Consider the following 12866-nt stretch of genomic DNA (forward strand, 5'->3'; position numbering starts at 1 on the left):
GGGGTTACTTCTTGCTTTGCACTCAGAAATTGTTACTGGCAGGCTGGGGGACCATATGGGATGCTGGGGATCAGAACCTGGGTTGGCACTGTGCAAAGCAAATTGTTATACCATATTTTTTCAAAGAACCAACTTTTGTTTTGGTTGATCTTTCAGATTGTTTTTGGTTTTTGGGTCACAACCAGCGGTGCTCAGGGGTTACGTCTGGTTCTGCGCCCAGAATCACTCCTGGCAGGCTCAGGTTTTATTTAACTGTTTCTCTATTTAATTATTTGCAAACTACAGTCCTCTGCTCTACCAGCTGAGCTATCAAAGGGAGCACTCTATTTAATTGTTAACCAAGGGTTGATTATTCCTGTCTAGTACAAGTTTTTGTGGGTCACACCCAGCAGTGCTCAAAATTAAGTAAAAATTTTTCTGACTGGTAGCTGAGGGTTCATATGATGATTAGGATGCATGCCTAGCATGTTGTGGACCTGGTTCAGTTCCTACTGCCCTATGATACCCTGAGCATTTCCAGTGCAGCTTTGAGATCCTCTTGAACATGACTAGGATTTTTCCTAAGTTATCTCTGTAATCACGGGGCCTAAACAGAACTTTCTTTTCTTTCTTTTTTTTTTTTTTTTTTTTGGTTTGGGACCACACCCGTTTGTTGTTCAGGGGTTACTCCTGGCTAAGTGCTCAGAAATTGCCCCTGGCTTCGGGGGACCATATGGGATGCCAGGGGATTGAACTGGGGTCCTTCCTTGGCTAGCGCTTGCAAGGCAGACACCTTACCTCTAGCGCCACCTCACTGGCAGAACTTCATTTTCATTGGCAGTTTCATTGAACCAATGGCCCATTTGGCTGAAAAACATCTGTGGCTCAATGAGCTGTGCACAGCTTGGGAGCCTCCCCCCCCCCCTGCCCCCAAATAGGATAGAGAAGCTGGAGCGATAGTACCATGGGACATTTGCCTTGAAAGCAGCTGACTGGGTTTGATCCTAGTATCTTGTATGGTCTCCCATGTCTGACAGGAGTGATTTCTGAGCACAGAGACAAGAGTATGCCCAGAGCACTGCTAGTTGTGTCTTAAAAACCATAAAAGAGGGCCCGGAGAGATAGCACAGCGGCGTTTGCCTTGCAAGCAGCTGATCCAGGACCTAAGGTGGTTGGTTCGAATCCCGGTGTCTCATATGGTCACCCGTGCCTACCAGGAGCTATTTCTGAGCAGACAGCCAGGAGTAACCCCTGAGCACCGCCGGGTGTGGCCCAAAAACCAAAAAAAAAAAAAAACCAAAAAACAAAAAAAAAAACCATAAAAGAAAAAAATAAAAGGATAGGAATCCACATGAGTGATCTTAACAGTGGGCAGGCATACTTTATTATTCTCGGTCTCTATCCTAGACAAACTGTTAAAAGTAAAATGATAAAAGTACCTTTGGATGGCCAGGTATTTAACTTTTTGATCTATCATATAAAACACAAAAAGTTACACTTTGGTTTAATAAAGGATAATTGAAAGGAAGTAAAATATATTAGTCTTTTTATTAAAACAAATACAAGGAAATCCTTAGATTTTGTCACTTAATAGCTATCTAGCCTTACCTATCCAGAACTAATGTAAAATAACTAGTAAGAGGTGAGGAAGCATTTCAAGTAGTGCTCAGGGATTTAGGAGTCATTCTTGAGCATACTCAAACTAGCTGCAATGACTTTTTCAATAATTTGACTCAGGTCAAGAGGTCATCAAATCTATACTTAAAATTTTATTTTCTTATGTTCTTTATAATATTTTGAAATTTTTCTCTGCATGTTATTTTTTGATAGTTTCTATTGCATTTCAAATACATTTACCTTTTTAAATAAATACTTTTATTTTGACCAAAGTGAATTACAAATCATTCACAGTAAAATTTTAGGCCAATAGTGACATTGATATATCATCTGTTGATAATTCCATCTAGTTTGTTCTTATTTCTTATATTCATTTGACTCTCTAGTTCTTTATTTCTCATGACTTGTTTATATGTGTATGTGCATGTTTGTAAATGTAAATATAAATATATACAAATGTGAAATATATTTAAATATAATCATTTCAAAGGATCAGTATCTTGAAGACAATGGGTTATAATATCTATATTTTGGAGGGTGAGCAAATCATTTATCTTTTGGGGTCTTCAAAGGAAGAACCAAAACCAACACCATTGGGTGGCTAGGATCTCTGTAACTGTACAGCTGCAAAAAACTAGATGTGTGTATTATTGTGTCAGTGGGAAGGAGGATCTTTATAGCTGTACATCTGCAAAAAACTGGGGTGTGTGTATGTATATGTTATTGTATCAGTGGAAAGGAGGTGAATTTCCTTTTAGAATTTCTAAACCGATTTGTTTTTTTCATGGGCAGAGAAGAAGAATTATGATACTGCAAATTAAGCAGTTTTTGGTCTTTCAACTAGAGTTTTTGAGAGCTTTTAGTTTGTTTGTTTGTTTGGGGTCATATTGGTGGTGCTCAGGACTTACTTTTGGCTCTATGCTCAGGGATCCTTCGTGGCTGGGCTTGTGGGACTAACATGGGAATGCGGGTCAAGAATCCTTCCCGCTGCACTCTCTCCTGCCCCTATCAGAGAACTTTTATAGGAAAGTACTAATGTTTGAAATTTAAGACCAGGAAAATGGGCTTTTGAACTTTAAATACTATTTTAGAAGTTTTTCTTATTGAGGTAGTGTTAGTTTCAAAAATGCAAATTTATGTATGGGAGGCAACCTTACAACACTGTGCACACCACATGCAATGTATTCCTCCACCAAAGGCTTTCGGATCTATTCAGCTCATTTGAAATCTCCTTTCTGTTCAGAATTAAAAGGTTTGTTTTCTGTGCACTTTTTTTTTTTATTATCCCATGCTTTATTCCTGTATGTCACATATGAGTGAGATTGTCTGATTTTTGTTTTTCCCCTGACTTCATCAATTAGCATGGCCACTTTCAGTTAGATCCATGTTATAGTAAAAGACAAAGTTTCATCTTTTCTGATAATCTAAGTAGTCTGTTGTGTATATGTACTTCATTTCTTGATAATGCTGCATATCTTTTCAGAAGATACACCTTATATATCTTTTCAAATTAATCTCTTGTTAGATCATATGGCAGTTCTGTTTTTAATTTTTTTTTTTTTTTGGTTTTTGGTTTTTGGGCCACACCCGGCGGTGCTCAGGGGTTACTCCTGGCTGTCTGCTCAGAAATAGCTCCTGGCAGGCACGGGGGACCATATGGGACACCGGGATTTGAACCAACCACCTTTGGTCCTGGATCGGCTGCTTGCAAGGCAAACGCCGCTGTGCTATCTCTCCGGGCCCTGTTTTTCATTTTTTGAGAAAGCTTTGTGTTATACATAGAAATTGTTCTAATTTATTTTCCCATCAAATAAGTAAGGAAGTGGGGTTTGAAGTTTTTCATTATATATTAGTCTAACACTTAAATGATTTAAAAATAAATTGGAGCTGAAGAATAGTTCAGTGAGGAAGGGCTTGCTGATGTAGGTTTGACTTTGCACCTCTGAACACCTCTAGGTAAATAAATGCATTTATGGCAATTGGGTATTTTAGGTATTTGGGTATTTGAGAATTCTCCCAAGTGGTGCTCAGAGGACCCAGGAGATACTAGGTCAGCCAGACAGTGGTTTCATGCTAGAGCCTGAGCATGTGGTACTAGTTGGGCCCTTCGATGCTGGGCATTCCTGGGGCCACATATAGTGTGCTTGAGTGCTCTCTGGCCAAACCCAGATTGATGTTTGGGACCTCAGAGATATACTTGGCAGTGCTCAGGAGGCCATATAATGCTAGGGATAGAACCTGGGTCTAGTACATGTTCCTAACACTTGCACAAAATATCCTGATTCCTACATTAGGCTATAACACTTATAAAAATAAAAATAAAAATATTGAGGAATTTTATTTATGAAAACTAAAGGAAGTATGGAATTTTTTTGCTACTTAAAGTTAGTGTTCCCAAAAGGTTTCCAAGGCATTCCTAAGCCTGAATAAGTTTTTGTATCTTAGAGATATAAAAAACTGAATTTGTGGTTGAAATAGAACATAATTTACTGAAGCAAATGGAACTTCACATATACCACAAATCAAACAATTTTTGAAAATAGGAGAAAATTTTGGGTTCTTTTACTTTTTTTTTTCTTTTATATTTTTATAATATTTTATTTAAATACCTTGATTGCAAACATGATTGTGGTTGGGTTTCTGTCATGTAAAGAACATCCCCCATCATCAGTGCAACATTCCCATCACCAATGTCCCAAATCTCCCTCCTCCTCACCCAACCCCTGCCTGTACTCTAGACAGGCTTTCCATTTTCCTCATACATTCTCATTGTTAGGATAGTTCTCAATGTAGTTATTTCTCTAACTAAACTCATCACTCTTTTGTGGTGAGCTTCATGAGGTGAGCTGGAACTTCCAGCTCTCTTTTGTCTCTGTTAATTATTGGAAGAATGCCTTTCATTTTTCTTAAAACCCATAGATGAGTGAGACCATTCTGCATCTTTCTCTCTCTCTCTCTGATTTCACTCAGCATAATAGATTCCATGTACATCCATGTATAGGAAAATTTCATGACTTCATCTCTCCCGATGGCTGCATAATATTCCATTGTGTATATGTACCACAGTTTCTTTAGCCATTCATCTGTTGAAGGGCATCTTGGTTGTTTCCATTTCCAGAGTCTTTTTTTTTTGTTTTTTGTTTTGTTTTGTTTTGTTTTTTGGGTCACACCCAGCAACGCTCAGGGGCTACTCCTGGCTCTATACTCAGAAATTGCCCCTGGCAGGCATAGGGGACCATATGGGATGCCGGGATTCGAACCACCATCCTTCTGCATGAAAGGCAAACGCCTTACCTCCATGTTATCTCTCCGGCCCTTGCTTCCAGAGTCTTGCTATGGTAAATAGTGCTGCAATGAATATAGGTGTAAGGAAGGGATTTTTGTATTGTATTTTTGTGTTCCTAGGGTATATTCCTAGAAGTGGTATAGCTGGATCATATGGGAACTCAATTTCTAGTTTTTGAAGGAATCTTCATATCACTTTCTATAAAGGTTGGACTAGACGGCATTCCCGCTAGCAGTGGTTAAGAGTTCCTTTCTCTCCACACCCTCGCCAACACTGCTTGTTCTCATTCTTTGTGATGTGTGCCAGTCTCTGTGGTGTGAGGTGGTACCTTATAGTTGTTTTGATTTGCATCTCCCTGATGATTAGTGATGTGGAGCATTTTTTCATGTGCCTTTTGGCCATTTGTATTTCTTTTTTGTCAAATTGTCTGTCCATTTCTTCTTCCCATTATTTGATGGGATTAGATGTTTTTTTCTTGTAAAGTTCTGTCACTGCCTTGTATATTTTGGATATTAACCTCTTATCTGATGGTCTTTTACTTTTTTCATTGTCAGTTCAGGACTATACAAAGCACTAAAGCTCTAAAGACATACTTTCTACTACTGAGAAAGATTCAAATCTTGGGCTAGAGTAGTGCTTCTCAATTATTTTCTGTCATGCCCCACAAGGAAGAAGAAAACATTTTTTTGCACCCCCTGTGCAACTGCAAATAGTATCTTTATTAAAAAAAAATTTGGGGCCCGGAGAGATAGCACAGCGGCGTTTGCCTTGCAAGCAGCTGATCCAGGACCAAAGGTGGTTGGTTCGAATCCCGGTGTCCCATATGGTCCCTCGTGCCTGCCAGGAGCTATTTCTGAGCAGACAGCCAGGAGTAACCCCTGAGCATCGCTGGGTGTGGCCCCAAAACAAAAAAAAATAAAAAAACCTTTAACCTGAAAAACAAAAATACATAAAATAATTTGAGCTGATTTTTTAATCAGAGGTGATGTCTGGATTAATGGCTACAATGAGCACATTTTGCAATGCATAGCTTTTCAAAGCGAATTTGAAGCAGGACACAGCAATTTTCAGCTCCAGAGACATACAGAGACATAAACACGGGGCTTAGCTTGTTATGACAGTGTTTCCCTGAAGGGCGAGCCCCACTATTTGAGAAGCACTGGGCTAGAGAGAGAGAGATCAGAGGGTTTAAGGTGCGTGTTTTACATATGGCTGACCCCCTGATTTGAATCTCAGAACCAGTATGGATCTTTGAGCACTTCCAGAAGTGATCCTAGGAAGCAGAAAGTCAGGAATAAGCCTTGCCCATTTTGGCATAAAGCCCTCCCTGCTATCTCCGCCTCCCTTCAATCTAAATCTGAAAGAAAATACTAGTTAATAAATATTTAGGAATTATACTGGACAAAAGTATTTAAGGCATTTACAAAACAGCAGTGGATTGAGGGTGATCTCCTTAGAAAGGACAATGGAGAATTTGCATTGGAGTTGAAAATCAGTAGACTTTTCCTTTTTGGCGGTGCTCAGGGGTTACTCCTGGTTGTCTGCTCAGAAATAGCTCCTGTCAGGCAATGGGGACCATATGGGACACCGGGATTCGAACCAACCACCTTTGGTCCTGGATCGGCTGCTTGCAAGGCAAACGCAGCTGTACTATCTTTTCAGACCCATCTTTTTTTTTGGCCGCACCCCTGATGTGCTCAGGACTTTACTGTTTCTGTTATCAGAAATCAATCCTGGTAAGTTTCACATGAGGTGCTGGGTGTCAAACCAAGGTTGGCTGCCTATGTGCAATGCAAACCTCTCTACCTGCTGTACTATTTCTCCAGCCTATTCATAATCTTTCTTATAGATTTCTTTTTTCATCTTTTTTCATTTATTATCTCATAGTGAATCTTCATAATATTTTATCAGTCTTTTACTGTTTTTCTCTCTTTTCTCTAGAGAGTCAATTTTGTGAATTTGTGATTTAAATATTTTACAATAGACTTATTTTCACTTTATAAGTAGAACAAAATCAAAGTAGCCTAATTTTTATACACTATTTCATAGTAGCAAAAATTAATTTCCAGGTTTTGTTAACATTGGGAAGGAAATTCATGAAGGATTTCTTGGCTTCTTAATAATGTGGTAAAATCTTGAGTTGATTCATATTTGTTTTTCTTTTGTTGTTATTGCTTTGTTGTACTCATTTTCTTCTTGCTTCTTGGAACATTAATTTCCGGAACTATGGGAGTATTTATAACAGCCTATTTCTTTTTTGGCTTTTGGGTCACACCCTGCGATGCTCAGGGATTACTTCTGGCTTTGTACTCAGACATCGTCCCTGGCAGGCACGGGGCTGGTGGGGGAGATAGGGAATCATATGGAATGCCAGGATTTGAACCACGATCTATGCTGTATTGGCTGCATGCAAGGCAAATGCCCTACCACTGTGCCCCTTCTTTGACTTTTGTTTTTGTTTTTGTTTTGTTTTTGGGGCCACACCTATTTGATGCTCAGGGGTTACTCCTGGATAAGTGCTCAGAAATTGCCCCTGGCTTGGGGGGACCATATGGGACGCCGGGGGATCCAACAATGGTCTTTCTTTGGCTAGCGCTTGCAAGGCAGACAACTCTAGCGCCACCTCACCCCCCCCTTTTTTTTTTTTGCTTTTTCGGCCACACCTGGTGATTTTCAGGGGTTAGTCCTGGCTATGCGCTCAGAAATCGCTCCTGCCTTGGGGGACCATATGGGATGCCGTGGGGTTGAACAGTGGTTCGTCCTAGGTTAGCACGTGCAAGGCAAACACCCTACCGCTTGAGCCACCTCTCCAGCCCCTTCTTTGACCTTACATAAAAGGAAATTGTAGGAGTCAGAATAATAGCACAGCTTTGCACATATGTTTTCCTTGCACATGGCTGACTCAGGTTTGATCCCGGCATCCCATATAATCCCCTGTACCTGGTAGAAGTAGTTTCTGAGTACAGAGCGCTGCTGGGGGTGTGACCCCAAAACCAAATTAAAACAAAAATAAATAAAAGGAAATATGTGACTTTGAACAGGATTTAATGTGCAAAAAGTAACCACTTCAAATTTTTTTCTTTTTCAGAGAATGCAGAGTCTATTGAACTTAAACAGTTTTTTGATCAACATTTTTCACATATATACTATGTGTTCTTTGAGAATTTTGTGACTATTGAAGCTAGTCTTAAACAGAAAGGTAAGATGTTTTTTATCAATTCTGTTGCTAGTGTATCTGAAATTGTCAAATATTTATTTTTATTTTAGGCATCATGATTTACAATACTGTTAATAATAGAGTTGCATACATAAATATTCCAACACTGCTCCCTCTGAGAGTTCCCCTCTCAATCTACACTCTCTCCTCTTGTTCCCCACTTTGGTTAAGCTCAGTTTTGTAGACCAGTAGGCATTTTTGATTGCCTTTGGTTATTTCTTATTTCCTTACTGTTTCTTTACTCCCTACCTACAAGTCTTCTATTTTTGTCTGACTTACTTTATTAATCTCCTTACATATTAACAAAATTCATAAACATTGGAATATTTACTATTTTCTTTTCTTTTTTTTTTTTTTTTTTTATATTTACTACTTTTGCCAGACAACTTTTAGACTCTGCTACTCACACTAAGAGTCAGTAGTTATGGGGCCGGAGAGATAGCATGGAGGTAAAGCATTTGCCTTTCATGCAGAAGGTCATCGGTTGGAATCCCGGCGTCCCATATGGTCCCCCGTGCTTGCCAGGAGCAATTTCTGAGCCTGGAGCCAGGAGTAACCCCTGAGCACTGCCGGGTGTGACCCAAAAACCACAAAAAAAAAAAAAGAGTCAGTAGTTATATAAGTATTATTTAGAAGGCTTAGAAAATTTGCTTTCTTTTTCTGGCTAGGTTATTGTTTCATAGCCATTTTGCTGAGTTTGAGGAGCAGGTATCAGATTTGAGCAGTGATTTGCATATTTTCATTGTCTGTGTTCATTAAAGAGTTCCAAGACACATTATGATTAGTTTTAGATATAGAGTTTAGGGACCAGAGCAGTAGCACAGCAGGTAGTGCGTTTGTCTTGCACACCACCAACTTGGGTTTGATTCCCATCATCCCATAGGATCCCCCGAACCTGCCTGTAATCATTCTGAGCTCAGAGGCAGGAGTAAACCTGAGTGGTACTGGTTGTTGCCCCCACAAAAAGAAACAAAAAAAGTAAAGTCTAATATTTTGGGAAAAAATTTAGAGAATCATCTTTTATCTATAATTATCTATAATGAAGGTATATTTTAAACTGTTTACATTTTTGTTGTTGTTGGGGTTTTTGAGTCACACCCGGCAGTGCTCAAGGGATACTCCTGGCTCTGCTCAGAAATCGCCCCTGGCAGACACAGGGGACCATATGGGATGCCGGGATTTGAACCACCGTCCTTCTGCATGAAAGGCAAATGGCTTACCTCCATGCTATCTCTGCGGCCCAACTGTTTACATTTTGCTAGAGAATAATTTATAGAAAAATCTTCATTGTATGAAATAATGAAGTGTTTTTAAATGTGTTCTAAACATTAAGGACAATGTATATTTAAAATATTTTTCTCAAATTATTTTAGGTCACAAGTCTCAAAGGGAGGAATTGGATGCTATTCTTTTTATTTTTGAGGTAAGTACTTGCCATTCTATGCCCACTTAGATAATCTTGACGCATACAAAGATTATATTAAAATTATGAAGCACATAATAAGCTACCGTGAATCTTCCGTCCTTTCAAAAGCTGAACTGTAAGGGGCCAGAGAGATATAGTATAGCAAGCAGGTATAGGACTTTCATTTTATGTGGCCAATTGAATTGGATCCCTGGTACTGCATGTGATCCCCTAAATACCACCAGGAGTGAACTTTGAGTGCAGAGCCAAGAGTAAGCCCTAAGCACTGCCTGGTATGGTCCCTAAACCCAAAATAAAGAATTTGGTTGTGTTTTTCATATTTAATAGTAGTTCTGACTTTGTTTTTTATATTTTTCTTGGAGTGAGTTATAGATGGAATTTTGTTTTGTACATTTAACATTAAAATTAATATTGTTTTCAAATGTGTTTTTGAAAATGTATTTGCAAACAAAGAAAAGTTGAATTTATGGGAAGTCTTTAATGCATAGTTTAAAAATAAAAACAACTCCAAAACAGTCTTAACTAAGAAAGTAAATTTATTTTATTAATATGTTGATACTGGTGTGTGCCACCAGTTGCTCAAACATGTATGTCACTTTGGACACTTACCAAGAGAATTGTGAATATTACCAAACTTTCATATTACACTTTAGATCAGGCTCATGGGACAAGGTGGTGCACTACTAATGAAGTCACGTTTTGTGACTTTTTGTGAGCAATACAAAGTGCTGGCATCAGTATGTTAGTATGTACCTGAGGAACTTATAATTTGTGTTTGAATTGCTTTTCATTGCATATTTAAATGTATGAAATAAAAATTGTTATATTACTTTGGATTGGAGTGGGCAAGTCTTTAATTTTTAATAAATAGAAATATGCCAGCAGTTGTTATTATGTTAAAAAAAAGTGAGTTTGTGTGGCACTAATGTGAATGGGGTTGTTTTCTTAGTGTTCATTTCTTCCCTATCATTATTGGTGTATAAAAAGGCCATTGATTTTTGTGTGTTAATTTTTTTTTTTTTTTTTTTGGTTTTTGGGCCACACCCGGCGGTGCTCAGGGGTTACTCCTGGCTGTCTGCTCAAAAATAGCTCCTGGCATGCATGGGGGACCATATGGGACACCGGGATTTGAACCAACCACCTTTGGTCCTGGATCAGCTGCTTGCAAGGCAAACGCCGCTGTGCTATCTCTCCGGGCCCCTGTGTGTTAATTTTGTAGCCTGCCACATTGCTATGTGAATTTATTATTTCTAGAAGCTTTTTGGTAGAGTCTTTAGGGTTTTCTAAGTAGAGTATCATGTCATCTGCAAACAGTGAGAGCTTGACTTCTTCCTTTCCTATCTGGGTTCCCTTGATATCTTTTTCTTGCCTAATCGCTATAGTAAGTACTTCCAGTGCTATGTTGAATAGGAGTGGTGAGAGAGGACAGCTTTGTCTTGTACCAGAATTTAGAGCAAAGGCTTTTAGTTTTTTACCATTGAGGATAATATTTGCCATTGGCTTGTGGTAGATGGCCTTAACTATATTGAGAAAGGTTCTTTCATTCCCATCTTGCTGAGAGTTTTGATCAAGAATGGGTGTTGGACCTTATCAAATGCTTTCTCTGTGTCTATTGATATGATCATGTGATTTTTATTTATTTTTTGTTGTTGTTGATGTTGTATTTTACAATAATTCCCAGAGACAAAAGAGAGGAGGGCTGGAAGGTCCAGCTCACAACATGAAGCTCACCAAAAAGAGTGATGAGTTCAGTTAGAGAAATTACTACAAAGAGAACTATCATTACAGTGTGAATGAATGAGGGAAGAAGAAAGCCTGTCTTGAGTGCAGGTGGGGTGGGGAGAAGGGAGATTTGGGACATTGGTGATGGCAATATTGCACTGATGAAGGGGGGGTTTTCTTTACGTGACAGAAACCCAACTACAATCATATTTGTAATTAAGGTGTTTAAATAAAGATATTTAAAAAAAGATAATGGGGGGCCGGAGAGATAGCATGGAGGTAAGGCATTTGCCTTTCATGCAGGAGGTCATTGGTTTGAATCCTGGTGTCCCATATGGTCCCCCGTGCCTGCCAGGAGCAGTTTCTGAGCCTGGAGCCAAGAATAACCCCTGAGCACTGCCGTGTGTGACCCATAAACCACAAAACAAACAAAACAAAACAAAAAGATAATGGAAGGGTGGGAATATATTTACCTTATACTAAAAAAAAAGTGAGGGATCAGAGTATAGTGGGGAGGGTATTTGCTTTGTATGCAGCTGAGCCACATTGGATCCCTAGCATCCCATATGGTCTCCCAAACACTGCTAGGAGTGATTCCTGAGTGCAGAGCTAGGAGTAAACCCTGAGCATCACTGGGTGTGGAACCCAGCTTTATTTCAAGGCCCTAACTGCCATTGTGATTTCTCCACATGGCTTCTCAGCTAAGACTTTCTTGCAGCCTCTTCTCAATGCCCTTCCAGCACCCTCCCTGTGTCCCCCCCCTCTCTCCCCTTTTCTCTCCCTTCCCTCCTTCTCCCTTCACTCCCTCTCCCTTCCCTCTCCCCTCCCTCCCAAGACTGATTTTTTTTTTTTTTGCATGTTCATGAACGCTAAAATTCATCTCTTCAAATCTAAAACTTTTTTTAGTGGGTGGTGGTGGGGTGGGTTAATCCCAGCTGTATACTCTGGTTGTCCACGTTCTCTGATTCTGGGACAATCTGGCAAGAATGCAAAAGTACAAGAATGCAGTACTTCTTGGGCAATATGGTCTCCTCAGACTATCTCAGAGATGTTTACTGGCCTCCAGGTCCACGCCTGCAAACTGGAGTTGACTGCATGTAAGGTATATCCCTTAACCTCCCTACTAACTCCCTGGCCCCATATTCATCCTTTTAAAGAATCTCTTGTGCTTTATTCTTTCTAACTAACACTAATGGTACTCTGATCATTAATAAAATTTAGAGATCTAGAGAAAGCCAGGATTAGAGCTTGTGTCCATATTTGGAAAAACATATTAAAAATTTGGAAATAAGGGGCCGGGTAGTGGCGCTAGAGGTAAAGTGCCTGCCTTGCCTGCGCTAGCCTAGGACGGACCATTTGATCCCCCGGCGTCCCATATGGTCCCCCAAGCCAGGAGCGACTTCTGAGCGCATAGCCAGGAGTAACCCCTGAGCATCACCGGGTGTGGCCCAAAAACCAAAAAAAAAAAAAAAATTTGGAAATTGGTTTCTAAAAATTGAATTGTTAAAGATAACTCATTGATTTGTGTCTTGAGTGTTTAGACAATTTGACATCTGTAAGCTATAGTTATAGCTAAAAATATTTTTTGTGCAGGGTATTAAACCTGAAGGTCTCTCTCC

At 39.5% G+C, this 12866-nt stretch overlaps 1 protein-coding gene across 3 annotated transcripts in view; it reads left to right on the forward strand.

Moving 5' to 3' along the window:
* RALGAPA1 (Ral GTPase activating protein catalytic subunit alpha 1) overlaps positions 1-12866 on the forward strand; it is a 225256-nt gene that overhangs the window by 18384 nt on the left and 194006 nt on the right. For all 3 annotated transcript variants that reach the window (XM_049766570.1, XM_049766571.1, XM_049766572.1), the window contains exons 2-3: positions 7971-8081; positions 9473-9522. In XM_049766570.1, the coding sequence (XP_049622527.1) occupies positions 7971-8081; positions 9473-9522 (161 nt within the window). The remainder of the gene's footprint in view (positions 1-7970; positions 8082-9472; positions 9523-12866) is intronic.

The sequence above is a fragment of the Suncus etruscus genome, chromosome 2, assembly GCF_024139225.1.
Source record: "Suncus etruscus isolate mSunEtr1 chromosome 2, mSunEtr1.pri.cur, whole genome shotgun sequence".
NCBI classification, from domain to species: Eukaryota; Metazoa; Chordata; class Mammalia; order Eulipotyphla; family Soricidae; genus Suncus; species Suncus etruscus.